Below are 24,967 nucleotides of genomic sequence, written 5' to 3' on the forward strand. Positions count from 1 at the left end.
CGGAGTTTGACAGAGCTGCCTTTTGATGGACTGAGAAATCACATTCTATAACGTTGCTGTGTCTTGGTACCAGTTAGGTCTAGGCTATATTATACCAAGGATCATTATGTCCTTGATTATAACGTTACCGTTAAATTTTGTCCCGTTGGCTTTCATTGAGTATCAATGAAAGTAACGTTACATGTACTCAGCTGATCATCGATCATCTTGTGCTATTAAAAGGGTCTATATCTTTTTTTAACGTTACCGTCTAAAACCGATGATTCCTCCAAGTAGGTACTAAAAGGACCATTTGATCCTACCAAGGTCCTTGATCCTACACAGTCTTCATTGACCTTCATTTTTTTTCTCGGAATTCCGGGAAATCTGAAGTTTCCCGCTATAAATGATTTGGGTCTGTTAAGACGTCTGCGATTGGTCCGACACAATAAATAGCATTGCCTGATTGGTTGATACTAGCTGGCGACCTCTGACCCAGCAAGGTTACACAGACTGCAAGAATGGACGGAGTAAAGAAGATGCGAAAGTTTGTGAGGCGATTTTTGCAATCAACGGACGACCCTGGGTAAGTTGAGACTATCTGAATGTTCAGGATGATCAGAGTTGTTAAGAATTTGTTTTGATCCGTTTATCTTTGCTGCATGAGGATTGGCCGCCCGTAAGATGAGGTCAGGGCGAATTTTGGTTTTATGAAAAAAATGGCGGGAAAATCAGTTCCCGAGGCGGGAAGTTTGCACACCTGACAGTTCACCTGACGTCATTCCACTCGTCAGATCTGTGTTTTTGTCTTACCAAAGACGTTGTTACACAATATCAATCCGAACTTTAGGCGGATTTTGACGCCTTTGTTATATCTGGTTATTGTAATACGGCCGCCCACGCCCCCCTCCCACTTACCCTGGAGGCTTGAGGATTTGAAAGGTAAGTTTTCCAAGTTTCAGTATTTATCTAAACTGTTCTAAACACATCCACAGTAAAATGCAGTATCATAAGGAAAGCAAAAATATTGATCTAAGTTGATTGGGGAGAATATATAGCACCACAATGATACATATTTTGGTAGTTCATTACTAAGTATAATATAACGTTAAATGTTGGTGGGGCAAAGCTCCTTGGGTACTCTATTTTTTACAGGGAGATCATCATAGTTAAGATTAAAAGAATGGAGGGGTATAAAGAACACATCGGTACGACATACACATAATTTCTACAGCTTACAGTGAGTATAGAACCAACAGCAGTTACACATAAGTCAAGCAAGAATGCGTAATAGTCTAACTTATGACCTGCCACAGTTCAATAGAAAACAACTTTTAGCATAAATGTACTATCCAAGCAGAGGTATTGTAAATGCATTTAAATTCGCGGGGATTTAATTTTGCCGTACGGGAAAAGGGACATTTTGCTGTGGTTTTAAGTTTTTGGTAGCACCATGTAGTTTCTTAGTCTTACTGCCATGGAAAAATGTTTGCGGTGGTTTTAAGTTCGCTTATAGAAATGTATATAAAAACAATAAAAAAAGGTGTCCAAACCTAATATACTCTGCTTGGAGAGAACAAGAAATAATGCAGAAACAATTTCTAGAATGTACTTTACTATATGGATGATGATAATTGTTCCTTTTCACAGGTCTATAACTCCCAGTGTTCTACGCAAGAGCTACTTACAACACACAGGAGCAACAAGTATAGATAAGGAAACATATCAAGAGCTTATCGACATTGCAACAGAACTCTTCAAAGCCATGAGTCAAGAGGTAGGATTTATACTGTCAAAATATCAATTATAGATTAATGATAACAAGGCATGGTGTAAATTATTATTATGGCATGTTTGTGAATCAATGGAGCTCAGTGTATATAGAAAATAGCTTTAATGATCAATCACCAATTGCATTTATGTACAAGAAGAATACTTCATTCTTTTTTCATTCTATGACTTCTTGGGAGTGGCATACCTACTTGATAGGGATTTTTTCACTTATTGTTTCTGTTGTGTGCAATGACTTAGTTGTTTACAACTTCATTTGTGTAAGTAACGTTAAGTAGAAAATATCATTTGTTATGATGTGCTACATAAAAAATTTTGCAGAGCTATGCTAAGTGTGCCGCAGGTGAAGAAATACAGTGTGAGTTTTGTCACCACACATGCGTGTGGTGAAGAAACTCAAGCTGTGTGTACCTTCTGATTTGGGTCAACCAATAGACTGTAAATGCAGAAACTTTTGCGGAGGTTTAATGTTCGCAGTTTTTGCGGTGGCCGCTTCACCGCAAATTTAAAACCACTGCGAATATTTTTCCATTGCAGTAAAAGACTACAGCGCATGGTGCTACCACGAGATTAAAACCACCGCAAAAAGTCCATTTTCCCGCTACCGCGAAATTAAATCTCTGCAAACTTAAATGCATTTACAGTATCTGAATTGCAAGTTTTTACTCATCTGTAATGTAACTGTTTATTCAAGGAATCTTCAGAAGGGGCTACTGCTACCACTTCTAAGACTGACCGGAAGAAGGGAAAGAAGTCGTCCATTGGCCTGAGTGGATACAGCTGTGACAATGAAGAAGAGATAGAAGACAGTACCGAGACAGGCGACAGACACAAGAAGATGAGAAAGAGAAAGTTACAGTCTACCAGCGGTGAGTCCTCATGTGGGTCAAACGACGAGTCAGACCCTGAGGTGGGGAAGAGGAGGAAAAAGAAGAGAAAGAAAGAAGAGACATCCATTGAGCCAGTCAAAAACAAGGGCAAGATGAACGGTTACAGCAGCGATAATGAGGAGACTCCACAGAACTCTCCACAGAAGTCATCCAAGGCAACCTCTAAAGGCACCAAGAAGACTGCATTAGAAATTGAGAGCGAGGAAAGTGATGCTGTAAAATCAGGAGATGGGGAACAGGCAGAAGGAGATGAAGAGAAAAAGGTAGTTGACAACCCTGAAGAGAAACCAGATGACAAAAGAGAACAATCGGAAGAAGAAATGTCAGAAGAAGAGAAGGGAGAGGATGATTCCAAAGGGCCAGAGAAGATGACTTCAGATGAGGATCAGTCAGATAGGTCACCCTCAAGTCACAAGAAAGGAAAATTTAAGAAGTCAAGTGATGAGTCTTCTGTCTCAGACGATGAACCACGTTTGAAGAAAAGGCAAGAGAAGAATCGGGAGTCAAAAGATAAGTCCTCGGACTCGGTTGATGAGCAAGTTTCAAAGAAGAAGAAGAGGCAAGTAAAGAATAAGAATTCAAGTGATGAGTCTTCCGATGATGATGAACCGCTGTCAAAACATAAGAGTAGAAAAAGACAAACAAAAAGTCAGAAGTCAAAAGAAGAGTCCTCAGACTCCGATGATGAGCCACTTACGAAGATCAAGGAAAGACAAAAGAAGACTAAGAAGTCAAGTGATGATTCTTCAGATTCAGATGATGAAAAACTGTCGAAGAAAAAGAAGAAAAGGCAAGTGAGAAGCCAGAAGTCAAAAGAAGAGTCCTCAGGCTCAGATGATGCAGAGACATGTTCAAAGAACAAGGAAAGACAAAAGAAGAAGGAGGAATCAAGTGATGGGTCTTCAGATTCAGATGATGAACCTCGGGCAAAGGAGCACAAGAGGAAGAGTCAAGGAAAAAGTCAGAAGTCAAAAGAAGAGTCTTCAGTCTCTGATAATGAGCAACAGTTGAAGAAAAACAAGAAAAGGGAAGCAAAAAAACAGAAATCAAAAGAAGAGTCCTCAGACTCAGATGACGAGCCAGTTTCAAGGATAAAGAAAAACTCGAAGAAGTCGGAGGCATCAGACTCGGATGAGCAGCCACCGATCCCTAAGACAAGTGGAAGCAGTGAAAAGGAGAACAGGAAGAGGAAGTCTGACTCCTCAGACTCCAGGGGAAGGAAGGAGAAGACAAGACAGCCAGGTGTGAAGAACAGGAACACAGGAGCAGATGCATCAGTCAGTGATAGTTCATCAGACTCCTCAGGACCGGACGACAGGTAACAGCAATCTTTTGGCGCAGTAACTTTGTGCATATCAACATTGTATGACTTGTAAATATTGTTTATTATCATATATAACTGCAGAAAAATATTAAGTTGAAGGAAAAGTAAACTACTTTGACTTGAGCTTCATTTATTTCATATTGTCTTTTTACTTTTAGGCATATTGTTTTTAGAAGCTTATACAGGGTTGAACAAGTTTTCTAAAATCCACTTGTCCTATCGGGCAAGCACATAAAAAATGTACTTGCCCGAACCAATTTTTCACTTGCCCAAAACTCAAATGTCACTGTTACTAGTATATGCATTTTCACTTCCAGCAATGGAATTCTCTGTAGACAATTGCTTGATGTCATGACTGTAAAAAGTAACAAGTATATCAAAATTGCACTAAAATCAATGGAAAAATCTTACTTGCCCGATCGGACAAGTGGGGTAGGACATGCACTTGCCCGAACAGCACTTTCACTTGCCCTGGACAATAGGGCTAGTGGACTTGTTTATCCCTGTTATACAAAATGTGCCTTTCTATGATTGATGTCTAAATCAACATCTCCAGGCATCCGATTCCTAAGAAAGGCACCAGCAGTGAAGAAAAAAGGAGTAGTGGTGGTGGGAAGAAAAAAGAGGGACGCAGGCCAAAGAATGAGGTACGACATATGTTTATGTGCTTGTATCTGAGTAGCTAACATTGTTATTAGGAAAACTTGGAATCATTTAGTAATGCTTTTGAGACAAGTGATACCAAGTTAACAACAGGTTAGAAATGACGTACATGTAAAATGCATACTAGTAGATGTGATGGACACTTCATAACTTTAATGTACATGTATCAAGATATCTTTTTCCTAATAAATGAATGTAAGTCTCCCTTGCCAGTCAACTTAATAATGTAGAAAAATGACAAAATAACCACATTTTTACAGTCTGAACAGCCAGGCAAGACCAAAAGTGCCGAGCAACAGGAGGCAAAGATCGAGCGTTTGAAGCGTTACGTCCGTGCGTGTGGCGTGCGCATCCCGAACTACAAGAAACTGTTCGAAGGCTGCTCTCGTAACAAGCAGAAGATTGCACGTTTGGAGGAGGAACTTGTGAGGCTTGGTGTAGAAGGTTTGTACAGATAAAACTTTTAAAATTAGTATGATTATGAATAAAATGTTTTTTCGAAATACTTTTTTCAGCCAGGTTGTCAAGGTGGCACCATCAACATTTCGGGTTGCCCTACTTGCATTAGTTATTACTGACTTCAAATCAGCTATTTATCCATTATCTTTTCTTCCAGTTATATGTAACTGCTTACTTTTTATCTCATCAAGAAATAAATACAAATGCTTTCGCAAGCAGCGGTCCAACTGCAACATTTGATTTTAAACCCAGGTGGCGCAGTGTGCAACCTTAAAATTTAAAGTAAGGTTTGAAATTGAGTTGTGGCAAGCAAAATGTTGTTGCGTTTACAAGTGTGCAAGTGGGTATTTCGAGCACTGCCAAGTGCAAAATTGAAGACTATTACCTACCTTACTTAAATATCTTACAGTGTATTCGATACATAGTGCATAGTACCAGAGTGTCACCTGATTCTCTTAAACATTGTTATATGACTTTGCTTACATTTCTGGCAGTATCCCCAACAAAGCTTCGGATTACTTGAAATAAATCATTCCTTGAGCTCCTTGTCTTGAAGAGACCAATTGAAGCTACCACATTTTGAACATTGACAAAGGGACTTTTGTCTTCTGACCTCTCCCATCTCCGCCCCTCAATTACCCCTATGTTCTGCTCAGGAGTGGCTTGTGTAGACGTTAAACAGAAAAGAATTGTTGTCTGTAATTACTCTGATTGGAACAGCAAGGCTGGGGGACTTATGTGAGCTGTCAAACCCTCAGGCAGTGCCAGAACAAGGCTCCTCTTTACTGGTCGTCTTTGGCATAATCTAGGATCATGTTTACATGCTTTTGTTACATCATATGTCCTTGCATAAGAAGTCATAAGAAGTTAACTACACAGTCTGGTAATTTGTCGATGAAGGTTTGACATCCAGGTGATAAGATATGCCAAAAAAGCAGTTACTCAAGCAACTGGGTATGATTTGGGAAATGGTCAGACATTTCAACTACAGTGACACTGAAGTGATCTGGAAGAAACAGGTCTTTGGTTAAAGACAATCTTAGACAATGTCCAATAAGAAATGTTGTATTGAAAACAATTTTAGGCTGAACACAATTTGGAATTTCCAATAGAAAACAAAGGTAAGTTAGATGCTAGTTGAAACGTGTGACCGTTTCCAAAATCATATCCAGTCATATCATATCCAAAATCATAACTGCTTTTTTGGCATACGCACATAGTTGCCCTACTGCTGGCCTTTTGTATTCTTTTTAAAGACAGTTTGTTACCACAACTACTAGTCATTACAAGAATGGAAAGTCTGTTATCCCTGACAGTATGGACTGTCATTATGTCCTAACGGAAGCCTCTAATGAGCTTGTGAAGGATAATACAACCACCGGTCTGTGACACTTACACCCCAAAGGCATAATTCATCTTTAAAGGCAACTTGTAGACTTAATTTCTTACCATTTTCCACACCTGTCTCTTTATGAGCTACTAGGTTTTTATCACCAAGTTTTAGCTGAAGTAAACAAGTTTTGTTTTGATTAATAATTGAAAAAAATTCAGTTCAGTTGCATTTACAGAAGTTTTTACAGTCAAGGTAACATATAGAAGCATAACACTGCCAGGTTTACTGCAGTTTTTCAGGGATAATAATTTACGCATTGTTTTTCCCAGTTACATTTCGATGTGTACAGCATACCTTTGCCACTTATGCTGTGTATCTTTTTTGTCTCTCTTGTACCGCTAAAAACGAAACATCGCAATTGTAACACACTGCAGAAATGCAGCGATAACAGTTGTGTGCTCAGGAGGGGGCTCCATGATACAGCCAGGAAAATATTTGGCACAATTTTCCATTATGTATCTTTATACATCCATTGTTGCTACCTTCTTTCTAATCAAAAAGTGTAATATAAAGATGTCTGGGGGTACAAACATCATGAGAAAGCTGACCTATACTGCTGAGAATTTTCTTTATTTAACTTTGGCCTGTCACAACAGTGGCCTTGCCAGTTGAGGTGTTAAAATGATTTAATGAATGATAAATAGGTGTTGGTGCCCACCGTATGCAAGGCCATGTCACTCAGAGGCAAAGGCTTTTAATTATAGCAGACGATTTATCACTTGTGTAATTAAGGGTCAGACCTAGACAATAGGTTTTTCTGGAAACAATTTTGTGTCATCAGGAAATGGCGGCGGGTTCAAACAGCCTTGACTCCATCAATTGTCTGTATTCACAGACAGTTTGTTACCTCAACTATCAGTCATTACAAAGATAGTCTTAAAGGTTTTTTGTCATACTCAAAACTCTTGAGGTGCATTTGAGGTGGAGAAATATAAAAGTGTATTCTAACAATTCTAACTGCAATACGGCCACATTCTAATAGGCATTCCAACATTATGCGAAACCTTCTCATTCAATGGAGAACCGATCGACCACAAGAATGAACACAAATATCTGAATGCAGTGAGAATTTCTAGAATGTACTACAAATACCCAGGAATATTAAAGAATTTTCATTCAGACAGCATTCTGGCTCATTCTGCCTTTTGTGTGAAGGGGATATAAGGTCCATTTGGAATTCCCGCCCGAATGTGGTGCGAATTTTGCAAATGCTTCATTCCGGCTGGTTCTGCTTCATTCCTGCTGATTCAGTTTCAGTTCGATGGCCCTTTGACAGAATAGCTAGTCATTATGTCCTAACGGAAGTCTCTATAATGAGCTTGTGAGGGATAAAACAGACACTAGTCTGTCACAGGTACACCCAAAGGCAGATTACTCACGTTGGGCGGCGAGCTCAAACACCTTGATTCATCAATTACCTGCATTCACCGATTTGTTTGACTTAAAAGGCTTTTTTCTGGCTCCTTCATTATTGGTAACTCAGCAGTGACAAAATGCACATTAATGATTAACCCCTTTATGTGGGTAAACAACAAACAATGGACATACTTAGATGTTGAATGGTCAATTGTCCTCATTGACCAATTGCATGAGCTATTCCTTGAAATGCTAAGAAAAAAAAACCCTCTACATTTTCAACTGTAACCTTTAATATCTGAATTCTGTTTGCCGATCTATTATTGTTTAATAGACTAGGTGTGCCTCTTATAGTCTTGGATATGTATTACTGTCACATTTCCAATAGTGTTCTTTGAAGGAAACCCTACACAGATCCTTATACTTAAAGACTTACAATCTTCAAACGTGTGGTTGATCTTGGTGTTACTGCAGTATACAATATGTTTAATGGTCTAAAGCAGCTGCAACGTTCATGTATACAATGCAGTACATGTAGATCATTTGAACATGTCTCTACCCTAGCCTGACTAAATCATGCCTCTAGCAGCCCTTCCACTGGTAACTGTTACTGTTAGGCCCTTGGAACGCCCAATTAGCCCCTGACAGCAAAGATTGTGTAACACAGGCTAAACTCCATTCCACACCTGGGTGAAAATCATACTAATGTTTCTTACTATTATTCTTGCGTTTTACGTTTCTTTAATTCAGTCAAGATGCAATTTATATAGAGTCTATGAGTCTGTCTTCTATTTCACTAAAAGAGATAGCAAAAAAAAACTTGGTTACAGACAACATAAGATTTCTAATTATGTCTGAGCCATTCCTTTTGATTGGTTAGCTGTTATATATGATGAAACTGACATGTAATATAATGTACCAGATTGTATATACAAGGATGTTCCTAGGTAACCAGTGTTTTGTTAAGGGGCTTGGAAGAAGACTTGTGGATGTTCTTATGCCTATTTTCTTGTCTGTGTAGGTAAGCCCTCACTAGAGAAGTGTAAGAAAGTTAAGGAACGTCGGGAGGAAGAGAAGGAATTGGCTGCACTGGATGCTGACAACATCATCACCTCGGACAGAGGTGGGTGCCACCTCTTTCTGCATCCTTTCAATTTATTTTGCTCATTACTGAATTAGAGAGGTAAATACATGTTTGGTGATATAAAATGATGCATGAAGGGCGTTATATGTAGCTAATAGAAATTGTGAGGTTTTATTTTACAAAATTTTTGGTCATGACCTCATACCAAGAAATTATGACATTGTGAATAGGTATTTTTATTACCGTTCATCTGCAAATTCAAATGCAAAGTTCCAACACCCCAAAAATGTCATTTTTCTGGGGGTTGGGGGGTGGAATATTACCAAAATAAAACTGCAGGAAACTGCATTTTCAGTAGTTTGGGATGGGGGAAAATATAGACTGATATTCTTTACTGATAAAAATGAACTGGGATATCTACATATAAGTTGACAATAAAACACAGATTCATGTTTTGGTTATGAAAAAAATAATACACGACAGAATAGAGGCAGGCATTGTTATTTTCTCATGTAATTTCTCTTATGTTGACATGTGCTTTTCTAAATCGTTCCCAATCCTCTTTATTCTCTTCGCCAATGGCGAATGAGTATGTTTTTGCCGACTTGTCTCTGTATGTAGGTCAACAACATATAAGTCGAGAAATTGTGGATGGAACTTTTTTATTTTTGTAGGTGTGTAGCGGTTGTCTAAAGGCATGCCTAGTTTGAAAATGGTTTACCTGGCGTTTTCCTACGGTACAGCAGCGAGCTTTGTATTTTTTCGAGGTTTGTTTCAGGAAGCATAAGTCAAAATGCAGCTGGGCGATTTCTACGATATTTGGTAGGTGAGTAGCGGTTGTGTAAAGGATTGTCATGTGCGAAAATGGTTTAGCTAGCTTTTACCTATGATGCTATAGCTGGCTTTGTATGTAAGTGCGTTTGTCTGTATGCAAGATAACTCAAGATGCTTTTGATGAATGCTAATGATATTTTGTTGATAAGTAGGGGACACAGAAAGGAAGGTCAAGTTCGATAATGGGCCTCCTGGCGACTTGTTTTGGTACTGCAAGTGAGCGTCAAAGCTTGCGCCAAAATTTTCCAGAAGTGCCAGGTTCATGATTTTTTAGTGGTGGATAGCTGTTGGGACTAGGAGTGAATGGTGTAATTTTGGGCCCCCTACCAGCTTGTTTGGAACTGCTGTGGGTCTTATAGTTCGTAACTTTTAAGAAGGATAACTCCAGAGGAGATTGTTGGATAGTTTTTGCTTTTGGTATGTAGTTACTTTGGGTGATAATGAACATAATGAGATGCAAATTATATAAATCACTATCTATTTGATATAATTACTTAGGGGAACTTCTATATAGGTTAAAAATAAACTTGTGACGGAGTCACCCGAAAGAACTTGAATCGGCCCATAGATGTCTAAAAATAGAGAAAAAGTAGGTCAAGACAGGCAGTCTTGACAAGCATAAAATTCTGATTGACCAGGGATGCTACCCGAGGTCATCTTTGGTCACAGTCCAAGGCCCCCTAAAATCAATACTATTCGGCCAGGCAGGTCAGTTTGGCGGTAGAGTCTGATTTTAACAAAACATTATGAAAGTTGTGCTGGGAAGTATCACAACATTGTACATCATTTCCTTGTCACCAGTTCGCCGAGAAGGTTATGTGGTTTTTTTGGGGGCATTTGTGGGTTTGTGAGGAACACACGTTCATGCAGTCATTTGCTATTGGGGTAGGTACTATTTAGTAATACATGATAAGACGTTAAAGTCTTAATAAAGGCATGATTATTTGGCGAAGAGATGTGTTCGTCGAACTCTAGTTCCTATTGAAAAGGATGCAATGGAAGACCACCCCATTAATTTTACATATTGTCCTGGCTAATTGTAAATGGCCATTGATTTTGTATTGACTATGATGAATGTGAAGGTCACACATGACGTCAGGATGTGTGGTTTCTCTGAGAGTATTGTGTCAATAGAAAGATCAGTAAATCTACCTTCTTCATCTATCCTTTGCTCTCGAACAAGAGACTTAAACCCCTTTGTGTCTAGAGGTTTTGCAGAACGGAAGTTGAAAATAAAACCTGCATTGTAGTAATCATCTTCAAATAGATCATCTTGTGGCAATACTGTAAATGCAGAAACTTTTGCGATGGTTTTATGTTTGCGGTTTTGGGGTGGACACTTCATTGCAAACTCAAAGCCACCGCAAACATTTTCCTTCTGTCTTCTGCTTGGGCCTCCATTGGCGCCATCCACTCAAAACGCAGTGAAGTGCTACAGCGAAATTACGCTGAGATAACAGATTAAGTTTGTTTGTTTGAACCTTTATTTATTCATGAAAGCTCAAATCGGCCTGCAGGCCGCTTTTCATTGAGGTCATGAGGGAAGAGGCAAGGGTCAGACAAAGTATATAACAGAGATAAAGTTACATCGTTTTGAGTCCTTATAAGTCCTATACGTCTATATACACCATTTACATTTACATACATACAGAATACATGATAGAAACTGCTACATTATTCAAGTCCATTATTCAAGTGACCTCTGACATTTGAATCCTCCAGGCCGTCCCAAGAGGAATGTGCACAGCGTGTATCTGAAAAAGAGTCCAGGGAAAACTAAGCAGGTAGAGGAAGACTCTGAGTCCGAAGAAGAAAGTACAAATGGGAACAACCTGTTTGCCAACCTGAATGGGATCATCAGCGATGATGGGAGTGACTAAATCATCCTAAAGGATTCCTAAAAAAGGCTCTTTCCTATACCTTAAAGGCTATAAAATTGTACTGCTGTTGAAACGTTACAGTTATGTTTTCATGAATGGTTGAGTGTATCGAAATTTGAATTTCTTTTGGAATTTGTTGTTTGACACATTATTGATGAAGTCCATCATGAATGAGAGATTCTTAAATATGTAAGAAGTAAAGTAAGTAATTATGTGAAGTTATATGAGTAAAGGATATGAAAGATTCCATTATTACATACTTTTTGAGGTGGCCATTCGTTAAGAAGTTATGGACGAGATCAAAATCATTTAGAGAAATTTGCTGTCTTTATATTCTGCTAGATACATTTTTGAGAGTTTTTGAAAGTTGCATTTAGAGTTGTAAAAAAAGCATACATTTTCAAATTACGCTTGATATATCTCTTACAGTCTCTGAATAGAGCTCTTCATTCATAGCATCTTATTTACCTGTTGTCTGATTGTGGAACTGAGAATTCAACTTTGGGTTTTCTGTGGTTGAGTTGACATAGTGTATGAAGATATCCAACTACCATCATTTGCTTGAGTTGCAAATAAAACATCATACCAACACCATGTACATGTATCTTGGAGTGGAAGTCTTTTGAGTTGTTATGTGTGATGCTAGCCTGCATGTATTATGAATGAATGAATGACCTTTATTGTACATTTGTGCTCAAACAAGCTAAGTACAGGTCGTAGCGCTAGTGATAAGGTACAATTTTGACAAAAAAGGTATCTTATTCATCTCTACATATGTTAATACATTCTAGTATGTACAAGTTCAACTTCTTCTCGCTTCTTAAAACAGTTATAAGAATTATAAACATAAGGACTGATTGAATCAATAATGTATGGTTTATCGAATTGCATGAGAAATATGAATTTTTCCGTGGTATTCAAGTATCGGAAATTAGGGAACATATGTTGTATATTTTCAAAAAGGCAGTTTCTTTCCTTGTTGTATAAAGTACAGTCAACAATAAAATGACACTCATCCTCTATCTTATTATGTAATATCTCTTTCGAAGCAGCCATATGCATGGTGATAGCATCTGACATGTCTTTTTCAACATTGTCCTCTTTGGCAATTATGTGTCAGATTTCAAGCCCCCATGCCCATACTGCTCTGTTACCATTTAAGTACCCATTGACATAAATGGCAATACCGTATGTGCCAGTGTTACTTTGAGCAGACAGACACACAGATAAGCAAACACTACACTCCCTTTGGTAACGTTTTAAGTCACATTGATGCCTAGATGCCTAGAATTGACAATGGCTGTAAAACGTAATGTTTCTACCCTTACTTTGACTTTCTCACCTACCCGGTCTATTCTGCCCATCATAATTAGATCATTATTGTTCAGTTCTCAATCTTTTTTTTTATTCTACTAATTTTATCATTGCCATACTTTTTATCCCTGGTGCCATTATTAAAAGATACAGCTACTTTGAGTGATGCAGTTTGTATCACGCCATTGATTCAGACCAAGCTTACACTAGTTATTATGTGATGGGGTATTGAAGAGATTAATGTCGCTTCATGTTTACAGTTGTATACAAGATTACAAACACTTGTTCTGTGTTTAAACATTAACTCGCAGGACTTGGATTTGTTTCAAAATAGTTATGCACTTATAATTCATTAAAGCATATCTCGCAGGATTTCGGGATTTGTTCCGCGCATAATTATGTGCTCCAAATTCAGCTTCATTATATCTTCAGGGGTTCAGAGTATTTCCTGTGATTTAAAGTTACTGGAAGATCTCTTGTTCTCACAATTCTTGTTTGACTTAAATACATTGTTTACTTTGGACATTTTTGCTTGGAAATGCTAGGATTGTAGAGTGATGTGTTTTTCCTATTGCTTGATTACGCAATCAAAAAGAAACGCGTGGTCTCTGTCCATTGACATTTCCAAGGGCAGTGATATATGATAGTGGAATGTGCAACGCCTCAGGACAAATTACACCCTAACTGAGCAGTTGTGAAGGGACTGTCTCTTAAGTTCATATCAACCGACGAGATGTCAATTTTGCATAATTTATAATTCAAATATCATTGCTAAATATCTTGCTACGGTATGACATATAGATTTGCGGGAGTTAATGACATCACGTTGACTTTTACAAGTTCCAACATGGGCTAGTAAAGAATTGGATACTTTTTACAAGATAGCGAAATGTTTTGAGTCGATCCTTGGGCTTGGCTGGTTCACAATCCTACGGAGGTACCATTTACCTGGCGCATGCGTCATACTTGAGCAATCCTGTATCCTACACCACCTGTGTGTAAGCTCGTAATCCGCGTCTCAAAAGTTTCAGAATTGTGACTGAAACTCTGGCCGAGACGACAAAACCGCGGGAAAATACCTGTTTACCCCACAACTGCTGACCCATGCCGCCCTTAATCCACGAAAAGGCTACAGAAAGTCGTGAGAAACACGTCCTGTCACAGACGAGGACGCCTTACTTGCACGTTTCTGGTCTCCGATGATCTTAAAGACGCCTGTTCGGCATCTGATGTTCTTAAGAAATGTTAAGCATACCTGCTATAGTTCACGTATTCTCTCCCTACAAAGGAAGTCCTATTAAGGTGTTACCTTTTAATCCACTTTTACTCCTACCCTTCTTGATACCTTTTGTTATTTGAGGGCAGAACGTAGCTCGGGGCAATGTTGCCTACGTCACCCCTGACTGAGGATCCCACCTTTAGCACGTAATCATCAATGAGGGCTCAAATCCTTGATCTTATAATGAATGAAATTACTTCATTACATGCGAATTCATGTACACCTTCTGGATCAGACACATTTGTGGTAGTTTCTTAAAGAAACCACACCGCCGCGCGATCTAACGTGTAGTAAGAGAAGGAGGGTCACATTATTGGTAGAGAGTGGAAAAACCGGCTTGAGACGGCTGAAAGTCTTTTGATGTTAAGAAGGAGAGGGGGGGGGGGGGGGGTAATGTTAGGTTCGGCCCGCCCCATTTAGTATGCATATTCTCAGGGACAATGCCGCCCATTTGCGATGCGCAGTAACACACAAAGACCTGTCGGGATACCTGAGGTAATTGTTCCCTCAGGTATTCACTGTGTCCGGACAATATGGCGGGGCGCAAGTCGTCGTACAGTTTTGACAAGATCGCGGAGAGATGGCCGACGTACTCTGTCCACTACCTCGGGCGGGCGCAGGCGAAGGGGGAGGCCGGGCGAGAATACATCCAGGAGCCGCTGGAGTTACTCCTTCGTCAACAGAAGGGGAAGAAGCCCGAGAAAGTGCTGGTAGAAGTGTCGAGCGCGGGCATATTTATGGAAAAGGCCAGAGGGATGTTCAAGCGGAAAAGGGTTCATCTTGCCATAGACTCGATCACGTACGGAGTGGAGGACAGTTTCCACGGACGTGTCTTTGCCGTCATCACGACAAACAATTCTCACAAGTCCATGTACTGCCACGCGTTTCTGTGCGACACGAAGGACACTGCTAAGGACATGAAGTACTGGCTGGGACGGTCTTTCCGGATGGCCTACCAAGACTTGGCGGATGTAAACCTACAAGACGGGCCTGACTACGCCTGGGCCAACGGTGACATCGGGGCGGGCAGCATGGGCTCTGTACGGGCCCCTAGGAGAGGGGGTAAGGCGGCTATCATTGGAACTCAGCCACAGCAGAACGGAATAATCTCGGATAAGTCACCGTATCCGACTCCTGTACAGCCGCAGCCTCAGGGCGGAGAGCGCCCACAACCGCCGGCTAGAGCACCGAGCACTGTCATCACGCATCAGGTGCCGAACGGACGTTCCTCTCCTGGGCCGCAAAGGGTTCGGCGTCCCGCGCCAGCCCCTCCTGCCGCACAGGCTGTACCCTCGAACACAACTCCACAGCTAGCACCAGCAGAACCGATCTACTCACAGGTAAACAAGGCGGCGAAGACACAGAAACCTGGGAACACGCCTGTGGCTACTTCCCAAACTGGAACCCAAGATAACAGTAATCCCTCGTCTACCAAAAGGGTAACACGTCGCACGGTTGCAACTCAGACTTTGTTCACTTTCTTCGGATATCCCACGTTCACGGGAGAAGCCGTCACCACGGCCATGCCAAACGGGGACGTCCAGCCGGTCGTGAATGGTAACTCCGGCAGGACAAGTCCTCATGTTTACCGCCGACAGCCTTCCCAACAGTCGAACGGGAACCCAGTCCGAACGAGCCCGAACGCTTACCGGAGGATGCCGCCTGCACCGCAGCCGATAATAAACGGAAGCTCGGGCAGATCTAGTCCGAACGCATACCGAAGGACACCGCCAGCACCCCAGCTGAACGGAAGCCAGGGTAGGACAAGCCCGAACCTGTACAAAAGGGCGCCGCCGTCACCACAGCTAGGAACACCGAACGCTAACAACTACCCGAGAGCACGTACGGCATCACAAAACGAGTCAGGATTCAGGCCCATCGCGAGGAAGGTGAACAGGCAACGGTCCAATTCGTACGACAACATCGTGTACTTGCCTGCGTCGGGGTCAAATTTCTCAGTTCCCAACGTTCAGCCAAATAACCAACAGATTCCACAAACGGCCAACCACGTTCCAAGTGCACAAGATGGCGTTCAGGTGACCAACGGTTCACGGGCAGCCCCTTCTTTTAGACAAGAAGAGGAGCCACCTCTCCATAACCCGAAGTTTAGCATCACCGGTGTAACGACGATTAAAAGAGAAGAAGAGCAGAGGGCTGAGAAGAACTCCAATAACACTGCACCAGCACAAACCAAGGGACTAACAGTCCCGCAATACGATAAAAGAAACTCCTTAGCGGACAGCGAGTCTGGTTACGAATGTATCAATTTTGGCGTGCCGAAAGCCCCAGGTGCTGATGATGTGGATGTCACCACTAACTCCAACGGCAGACCAACCGTAAACGTTGGAGCCGTAAGTTACGAGATTCCCAAGGTGGCACCCCCACCATTGCCAGCAAGGAACTCCACCAAGTCAGCAGACAGAAACACTGTCAACGGCATCAAGCCTCTTAAGTCAGCTCTTAAGAAGCCGAGCACGTCCAGAGATGACCAGGATGTTCAAGAGAAGCAACTGGTCATTGTTGAGGACAAAGCCAAGCGAAAAGGACTACTCGGTGGGACCTTGCCGAAGTCCTTCCGCGTCACCTTCTCCGACACTGAAGCAAAATCCGTTGTGTTTGATGAACGACTGTAAACAGAGATTTAAATTTTTTACATTTTCAGATATACCAGCTGTCAAAAATTACCAGAGATATATGGAAAGACACGTGATTATGAGACAAGGACAAGGACTAGGACTATTTCAGGACGAGGTCAAAACAAACGACGTTTAAACGCCATTTCCTGTGTACTTAGAATACCTACCACACTGGTAAGTGAAGCAGCAAATTAAATGTAGATTTTACAGTAGACATCAGTACCAATGGTTACCTGTTGCACTCCTATTGGACTTACTAAGTTTGCTTAATAACAGTGTTGTGATTTGTGATATTGTGTATAGCTTTAAATATGTTATTTGTTCAGTGCATTCTCTTAATCTTATGTCTGCCAGACAATGTAATGTATATGAAAATATTATCCACTAGGTGCTATCAGAGTTGTCACCGATAAATACGGAACATATCATAGTCAGAATGTCAATATTTCTATTCGCGTGGGTTCAAACAGTAACTGTTTGATTACAAAATACACCGTTTTTCTCCATTTGTTTGGTTGTTTGAGGCTTTTCTTACAAATGCAACAAGTCCATTGTTTATGTTCAAGGTAACCAACCAGAACAAGAATGTCTTGAAGAGACTTGTTGCACATCGCAACGCCCAATGAACCAGAAAAGGCTCATACCTGTACTGTAAAGCCTTACACTTTATGTTCGCCATGATAGTTTGACAGGGGTTGTTAATTCTGATAGGCTAGAGTAGGTACAGAGCATTCTTTCTCTTGCTGTGCTAAACCAAGCGTTACAGATGTCCCCAAACAAGCCACGTATTGCCTGGAAGGTATGACAACAAAGCCCGTGATGACCTGCTCGCCCCCAAAAGAATGACACAAACAATACCGAACAGGTCGTTCCACCTTGCCATTAGAAAATGCCGCTCTTCAAAGACGTTGCCACCCGATCAAATCGCGCCAACTGTCCGCTGTTAAATTGGAGGTAAAATCACCGGATTCTCTTCAACCTTTGTTGTGTATTTTTGTTACAATTCGCACGTTTTCCAAACACATGGCTCGCAAAGTATCCACAAAAAATCGCTGTTTATAAACGACACCACCAACGTAACCGTCCAAGTTAAGATTCACTGTTGAATGTCGAGTGAAATAACCAGATTCCGTACAGATTTTTTTTCTGTTTGTTTAACCAATTATCGTACATTCCGGTCAATGAGTTGTCAGAGTCTCTGTGGTTTAAGTCCAGGTCGCGACAGTCATTATCGCGTGTAAGGCAAAAATGATTTAATCCATAACACACTTGACAAAAGCCAGACCTTCCAAGTACGTCGTCAGAAGTAACGATTCACGGAAAAAGTTTGGATTGATGTCAAAGGAATGTGTTCTTTTTGTTGACGTTACATGAAATGTCAGGAGAGGTTAAGGACCTCCAATTTGAATGGCGAGGTTATAGATAATTGTACTAGATTTAGCCTACACGACTAAAATAAGCCAATTAACGAGAGAGTATCGGTGAAAATACGTGGCTAAATGCTTCTTTTGACTTTTAAAGAGAACGAAATAAGCTGAAAATCCCTGAAAATGTGTTAACAACCTATTATAAAAGCTCCTTGGTTATGTAAGAGCCATAATAATGGCGTGTTCTCAAATGGTAGGATACAATAGTGGCGCCAGCTGAAACTAACTAACTACCCCCCCCCCCCCTTACGTCGTGCCAAAGATATACTTATATAATACCTAATATCTTAGTTGTTAGTCTTCCTTATGCACTGTAATGCGTTAGTCTTTAACATGTTTGCTGTTGTAGATCTTAATTTGCTCTACGGAGATGGTAAAAATGATTACTTCCTTTGTTGGAATTGTTGTCAATACGATTTTATCTGTATGATGTAAAAATATTTCATGAATAATAAGAAGTGACACGGCGATCATATTATCGTATTTGAAGGATACAATGTCCCAAATTGGCTGTGATTGACAGTATAGTCCTTTGTATATATATATATAATACGGACATGTGATGAAGATGTTACCAGAAAAGGGGTCGTCCGCGATCCGCTTGAGATATACATGTGTAACAAAATTCACTGTAGATATTATGGAATTTTGATATGGGCTAATTCTGCGAAACTTGTGGGTGCTTATAATTCTGCTAATAATGCACACTAGTGTCATATAATCCACGTGCCTTTGTTGTAAAGCACGTTTTGACTTGCTTAACTACAAACACATTTAAGGGGACAGAAAATCATATATCCATAGATGATATGTTTTCATGAGTTTCATGTTACCTATTTGCGGTCCCACAATCAATCATAGGAAAATCAAATTGGAATCGGTCTATTATGTTTCTTCAAAGGCACGGACGATTGCGGCATAGCGTACATATTAACTACATTTTACTTGTATCATATTGTATATAGATACATATATTTTAAGCAAAAATCTGGCTATCCAGTTTATCCATATTGTACAGATATACATGATAGTAAAGGTATGTGAATTGACATACATTTTACTGGTGTACATTGACCATAATTAAAATATATTCAGACTACCCCTGCATGCATCATGGTTGTATTGTTTTCAAATATCAACTATTAAGCGAAAGATGAAAGTATACTGTATTTAGAATTTATAGACATGCAATAGATGCTTTTGTTAAAAGAATGACAAAATGTTGCTATCTGAGTAATAACACCATGCTAATTTTTTGATTATGCGGATGACATCCTCTGTACAACCCAAAATTGATAAGAGCGTGCGAAAAAAGTTCCTTCGTTTTTTTTATAAATAGAGATAAACAAATGACTGAACACAGAACATTGTGTTCCAAACAATAATTTTTTTTATCTTTCACATCCTTTAATTTTTTATGGTTTCACTTATCTAATGATTTCTGAATCTTAGAAATGGCAAGTTGAACATATTTTATAATTATTTCATTCTTTAGAACTTGTTTACGATATAATTATAGAGAGACCTTTACGAAAACCTATTTGACATTAGACAGTCTGTAGGGTGTTGGCTCACCGACTGGTCATCTTGTGTGGTCAGTGGTCACTAATTACACGGACACAGTTTGGAATCACTGATGGTTCAGTGTTTTAAATGAGATTGATAAGTCATAAAACCATTAACAGAACACAATTTAATCTCGTGTACCAGACAGAACCAAGGCTGTCTATGTATATATCTTCATCCTTTATCGCTTCACATGTACACACCAAATCGGTGCCTGCATAAACTAGGTTAGAATACAGTCAGTTACCCGCACAAATTGTGTTTTTTGCCAAATGACTGTCTTCAAAATGTGTACATCAATCCAAGATGGCTTGATTTTTTTATAAAATTCAACACTCCACTTTTTTTATTAAGTAGAAAAAAAAGAGGAATAAAACGGATTTTTCCTCATCATTTTGGTATCTGGTGCACGTAATGGCTTTTTTATATGCCCTTTGTTGTGGGACAAAAACATGCGCTATGTATAGACAAGATAGGATCAAAGGTATTTAGTCACCGCCCAAAACACAACCGGACATTAACCTCACCCTGCGTCAGGAAACCGTCCTCAATTTGGATACTTAATTTGTTCCACCCTCTATTCAGCTGTCATCATGATAAATTACTATTACAGGTTACCCACACTTCTTACAGTGTTGGTTTACATAGGAAGAGCGAAGCTTGACAGTGACAAATTACTGTCACTTCCAAGATACCGAGAACGAAGGTGTGCGATTAAATGATAGATTAATTATTATTAGTGTTGTAGGTTACTTACACTTCTTACTGCTTCAGTTTACTTAGGAAGAGCGAAGCTTGACAGTGACAAATTACTATCACTTCCAAGATACCGAGAAGGTGTGCGATTAAATGATAAATTAGTGCTATAGGTTTATCACACTTATTACAGCGTCAGTTTACTTATGAAGAACGAAGTTTGAAAGTGACAAATTACTATGACTTCCAAGATAGATCTACTGAGAATGTGTGCGATTAAATGATAAATCAGTGTTATAGGTTACTTACACTTTTTACAGCGTCAGTTTACGTAGGAAGGAAAAGTTTGACAGTGACAAATTACTGTAACCTCCAAGATACTGAGAAGGTGTGCGATTAAATGATAAATTAGTGTTATAGGTTTATCACACTTAGTACAGCGTCAGTTTACTTATGAAGAACGAAGTTTGACAGTGACAAACTACTATCAGTGTCACTTCCAAGATACAAAGAAGGTGTGCGATTAAATGATAAATTAGTGTTATAGGTTACTTACACTTTTTACAGCGTCAGTTTATTTAGGAAGAAAAAGTTTGACAGTGATAAATTACTGTAACCTCCAAGATATCATGAGAGGGCGTGCGATTAAAACAATCACCACAATTTGAAAAACAAAACCAATTGAAAATTTGTTATAAGTTGAATTGGTTACGTTTTCCTTGCTAGGCACCCCAATGCAAATGACAAGTTAATGACATATTAGAGATAACCAAATCTGTTTTAAATTCGTTACCATTGACGGGCACCGCCATTTTGGGATTCTGACAGCTTCCGGACGCCATCTTGTTTCCGGATTTCTAGTACACTTCCAAAGCTGCAGTAAATACTTATCGGCGCTTCGATACTATATCTAATAGCTCAATACTGAGGGCAAAATCTTAGAATTCTCCCAATCGTTACAAGAAAGTCATGCACTCCGAAAATTTATATAAGTATTAAAGTATTACAAAGATATAACAACATATAAACGTACAGTTTTCCCCAAAAATGCATTACACAAAAATGCGAACCTATCTGTATATGCCGATGCAGATACTTATTTTTAGATTGAAAAACGTTGTATGTATGTGTGTTTGTTTGGTGTATCTCTGCAACCATCCGAAGTTGCTACAATGTCAGGGTGTGAGGCGGAATCTCGTGTGCCCGGAGGTTGGAAAGATGCATAGGACAGTTAGCTTGGCCCAGGTCCAAAGTGCCCCCCCCCCCATTGTAAATGTACAATTGACTTGTTATGTTGTTCAAGCTGCGCAAACGTCATCAGAACACACCTTAGAAGAACATATTGCTCAATTCTAAATGCTCTCTCTCTATATATATGACAGTAACATATCAGCTACACGCGCAACAAGTTACATAATTTGCCTCCTTTAACAGCTTCGCTGATGACAGCTGGTGAGTTTTGAACCTTGCCTAACCGACTGTATGGGAATTGTCGTGTCTGTAACTGGCCAAGCCCGGTACAGCGTTTGTAGCGTACGTGTCCTGTTTATCATGTACGGATATATCATATGGCTTTTGCGGAGTTAGGCAGAATGCCTTTGGCTTGCTGTGCCTGTTTAATTGGCCAGTTTCCAAGGTGAACTTAGATAGGCACAACGGACATTATTGAATCATTGCCTTAGCGTAGTCGTTTTTATTTCTAAATTATATTACCAGGGATCGCGTGGCGCAATCGGCAGCACGTTGCTCTCATGCCCAAGAGATCTTGAGTTCGAATCCGGCTGCTGTGTCACCGATCTTGTGCCCTTGGCCTTGGAAAAGGCACTTGACACGGCTTTCCTCACTTAAGTCAGGTGAAAATGAGTACCTAGCTGTGGCTAGTGGCAGTGACAGGCCATATGGGCATGTTCGGGCATGAGTCGCATGACGCACCCGCCATGACACACGAGTCGGGGGTAGGAGGAACCTAAATGTCCCAAAATAATATCGCTGTTGTATGTCTATATAGGTCAAGTAAGGATAATGGTCTCTAAGGAACCACTCTCATGTGAAGGTATGTACACTGGCCTTTAAGTAGTCGCTTCCTTGACAGCGCAGGCGCTTTAAGAAAGGTACTGATTACGTGATTGTAGATGGCAATTACGAATTGTACCTTGTTCTAAAATAAAATACCTTTTTGATCCTGACAGCCTATTGTAGTTGTTGAGGCAAGTCTTAGAATGAATACCACAACTAGCACCAAAGACAGCAGCTGAAAAGAAGTACATTTCAATTTTTAATGACCTATTCTCTGTCGTAGTTGTTAAATCCATTGTCTCATGACAGGCGTAAGTATTGAAAGATTACACACAGAGATGTCAGATCGCTGCACGAATATTTGGCCCGTATAGGGGATAATTTCCGGATTACATTGGAACGTATTAAAGGGCTCAGATAGGAGATACCCATCGTGAGAACGGTACGATTGTAGCCTCAAGACTGGGCGATATGATCGGCATTTCATCGCTTCATTGGGTAAAGATAAACACTCAAGTATTTAGAGAGGAATTTCGGGTCTTCCAGACATGTTTCACGTGCGTGTTGCTTCGCAGAAACCTGCCCGTTGTTACTTGTGTTTGTGCTTGTTAAGTATGTCATAATCATTCTCTTGAAATCTTTATTTAAAAAAATAAGCATATGTTTTTACAGTAACGTTTCTTGTTATATTATAATTACGTATTTAAAAGTGTGATTGCTTCGAAGGTGTAAGATATAGTAACTTTTCCATAACATGCTATACATAATTGTGTCATTTTGTGATTGTGTCATATGATTGTGACATTTGTGGTACGCCTACTATTTGTAACATATCGACGTGTATTCGAGCCTTGCAAAAATACACTACGTGTTGCATCTTCAAATTATTCTCTGTAACCTGTATAGCTTTTCTCTAGAGTACATGAAACGAAGCCAAAAGAGTGACAGAAGTTTCCAAGCTGAATGATGTACACTGTTCAGAAAACAAGCCGGTCCTCCTGTTTTGGCGCACCCCGTGGTTGGAAGATTTAAAGAGCGTTACAACAACAATGATCGCAACACAAGTAACATCTTCCCGGTTTAAATCTGTCTTTGTCTGGCCTTTAATTGGATGTCAGAGCTCTTTACCCAAACAATAGGCCACACCTATTGCTGCATCATGTCCGAAATTATATGCTATCATGTTGAGCAATTGCTTGTCAATGGTGCCATACTGGGCCTATGTGAGCACGTTTTGGCTATCAATAGCTTGAAAATCCTTTGAAATCTGGTTGATGTGTTTTGTTCTGAGTACGTCTATCCGTGCTCAGACTGGTTAAGCACAGATGTCCTCCTTTGCGTGCAAACTGGCAGATACTCGTTGCTGATTGGTCGAATCCAGTCAATGACTATCCCGAATGTATTCCCTCTGCGACAGTCCTTGTCTCACTATTCATTACGTGTCGTGGTAAAGGGTCGAATCGTCCTCATGCGGACAGAGAACGGTGTTTTGCTGGTCTGAGAAGATGTTGTAGAACGTTGTAGAAGAAGTAAGGAGTTTTCTATAGTGGTACGGATAAAGAGTAATAGCCTTTATTGCACATTCATGCCCTATCGGGCTAAGTACAGGCATATTGATACAAAGGGTAGTAATACAGTAGACATGGTTTCTAATACTAATCTAAAACATAGATTCTAAATCTAGTCTAATACATTTGTTCGACTTCTTCTCGTTTCTTAGTAATGTTAAATATGTAGCTAGAGATGTGTTGGTATAATATCGTCTGATCAAAACTCATAAGAAAAATGAATTTTTCAACACTAGACAATCAAAGCCTGTGGACCCCCGGCCACGCCTACCCTATTTGAGCAGTGCCTGGGTCGGGGCAGCTGCGCCGTGCAGGGGAGTGTGTCACGCACCCGGCAGATTGATGGAGAAGCAGGTATGGCGATGGGGACACGGCTGTACGGCAACTACCGCTGGAAGCGCCACCGCTGCTCGGAGGGAACGCACGTGTGCCCCGTGTTCGACGTGCACTACCTGGGCGTCATGCCGGCTAACGGAGAGGTCGGCAGGGGCGCCATAGAGGAGCCTGTGGACATGTTGTTCGAGGAGGGTGTTGGCCGCAAGCTCGAGCCCTTGACCGTGAGCGTGTGTAGCCACGGGGTGAAGCTGAAACAAGAGCGCGGGCCCTTCCAGCGGAGCAAGCAGGCAGTGTTCCCCATCCACACTGTCACGTACGGGGCGTCTGACAGGATCCACCCTAACGTGTTCGGCGTGGTGGTTCGGAACGCCCGGATGGAGGGGCTGCTGCAGTGTCATGCCTTCTTCTGTGACTCTCACGAGCTGGCCAGGGTCATGACCTTCTGGCTGACGATCGCGTCAAGGAAGCGTCGAGAC

General features: G+C 40.5%; 3 protein-coding genes across 4 annotated transcripts; all 3 read left to right on the forward strand.

The window, feature by feature from the left end:
* Positions 1 to 469: 469 nt before the first annotated feature.
* LOC118426088 (HIRA-interacting protein 3-like) lies at positions 470 to 12,251 on the forward strand. 2 transcript variants are annotated; one of them, XM_035835347.1, is made up of 7 exons: positions 470 to 565; positions 1,630 to 1,756; positions 2,465 to 3,978; positions 4,541 to 4,631; positions 4,908 to 5,091; positions 8,877 to 8,978; positions 11,496 to 12,251. In XM_035835347.1, the coding sequence occupies exons 1-7, from the start codon at positions 501 to 503 to the stop codon at positions 11,651 to 11,653; spliced, it is 2,241 nt and encodes a 746-aa protein (XP_035691240.1). In that variant the 5' UTR covers positions 470 to 500; the 3' UTR covers positions 11,654 to 12,251. The 2 variants fall into 2 exon arrangements, with proteins under 2 accessions (XP_035691240.1, XP_035691241.1); XM_035835348.1 differs by lacking the exon at positions 470 to 565 and adding an exon at positions 655 to 921.
* A 2,386-nt stretch (positions 12,252 to 14,637) lies between these two features.
* Positions 14,638 to 19,408, forward strand: LOC118426094 (cuticle collagen bli-1-like). Its single transcript, XM_035835353.1, has one exon. It carries the CDS (start codon positions 14,780 to 14,782, stop codon positions 16,877 to 16,879), a length of 2,100 nt encoding a protein of 699 aa, XP_035691246.1. The 5' UTR covers positions 14,638 to 14,779; the 3' UTR covers positions 16,880 to 19,408.
* A 4,991-nt stretch (positions 19,409 to 24,399) lies between these two features.
* LOC118426197 lies at positions 24,400 to 24,967 on the forward strand (the record flags this gene model as incomplete). The annotated part of the gene is made up of 1 exon (XM_035835460.1): positions 24,400 to 24,967. A coding segment is annotated over exon 1 (456 nt), but the record flags the coding sequence as incomplete, so codon positions are not given.

Source organism: Branchiostoma floridae, chromosome 11, assembly GCF_000003815.2.
Source record: "Branchiostoma floridae strain S238N-H82 chromosome 11, Bfl_VNyyK, whole genome shotgun sequence".
Taxonomy (NCBI): Eukaryota; Metazoa; Chordata; class Leptocardii; order Amphioxiformes; family Branchiostomatidae; genus Branchiostoma; species Branchiostoma floridae.

Bases quoted from the DNA above. Each gene is read 5' to 3' on its own strand.
- LOC118426088 (XM_035835347.1), top strand. From the start codon at position 501: ATGGACGGAGTAAAGAAGATGCGAAAGTTTGTGAGGCGATTTTTGCAA. The intron at 3,979-4,540 runs GTAACAGCAATC...CAACATCTCCAG, and splicing joins TCCTCAGGACCGGACGACAG to GCATCCGATTCCTAAGAAAG. The intron at 5,092-8,876 runs GTTTGTACAGAT...TTGTCTGTGTAG, and splicing joins TGTGAGGCTTGGTGTAGAAG to GTAAGCCCTCACTAGAGAAG.
- LOC118426094 (XM_035835353.1), top strand. From the start codon at position 14,780: ATGGCGGGGCGCAAGTCGTCGTACAGTTTTGACAAGATCGCGGAGAGA.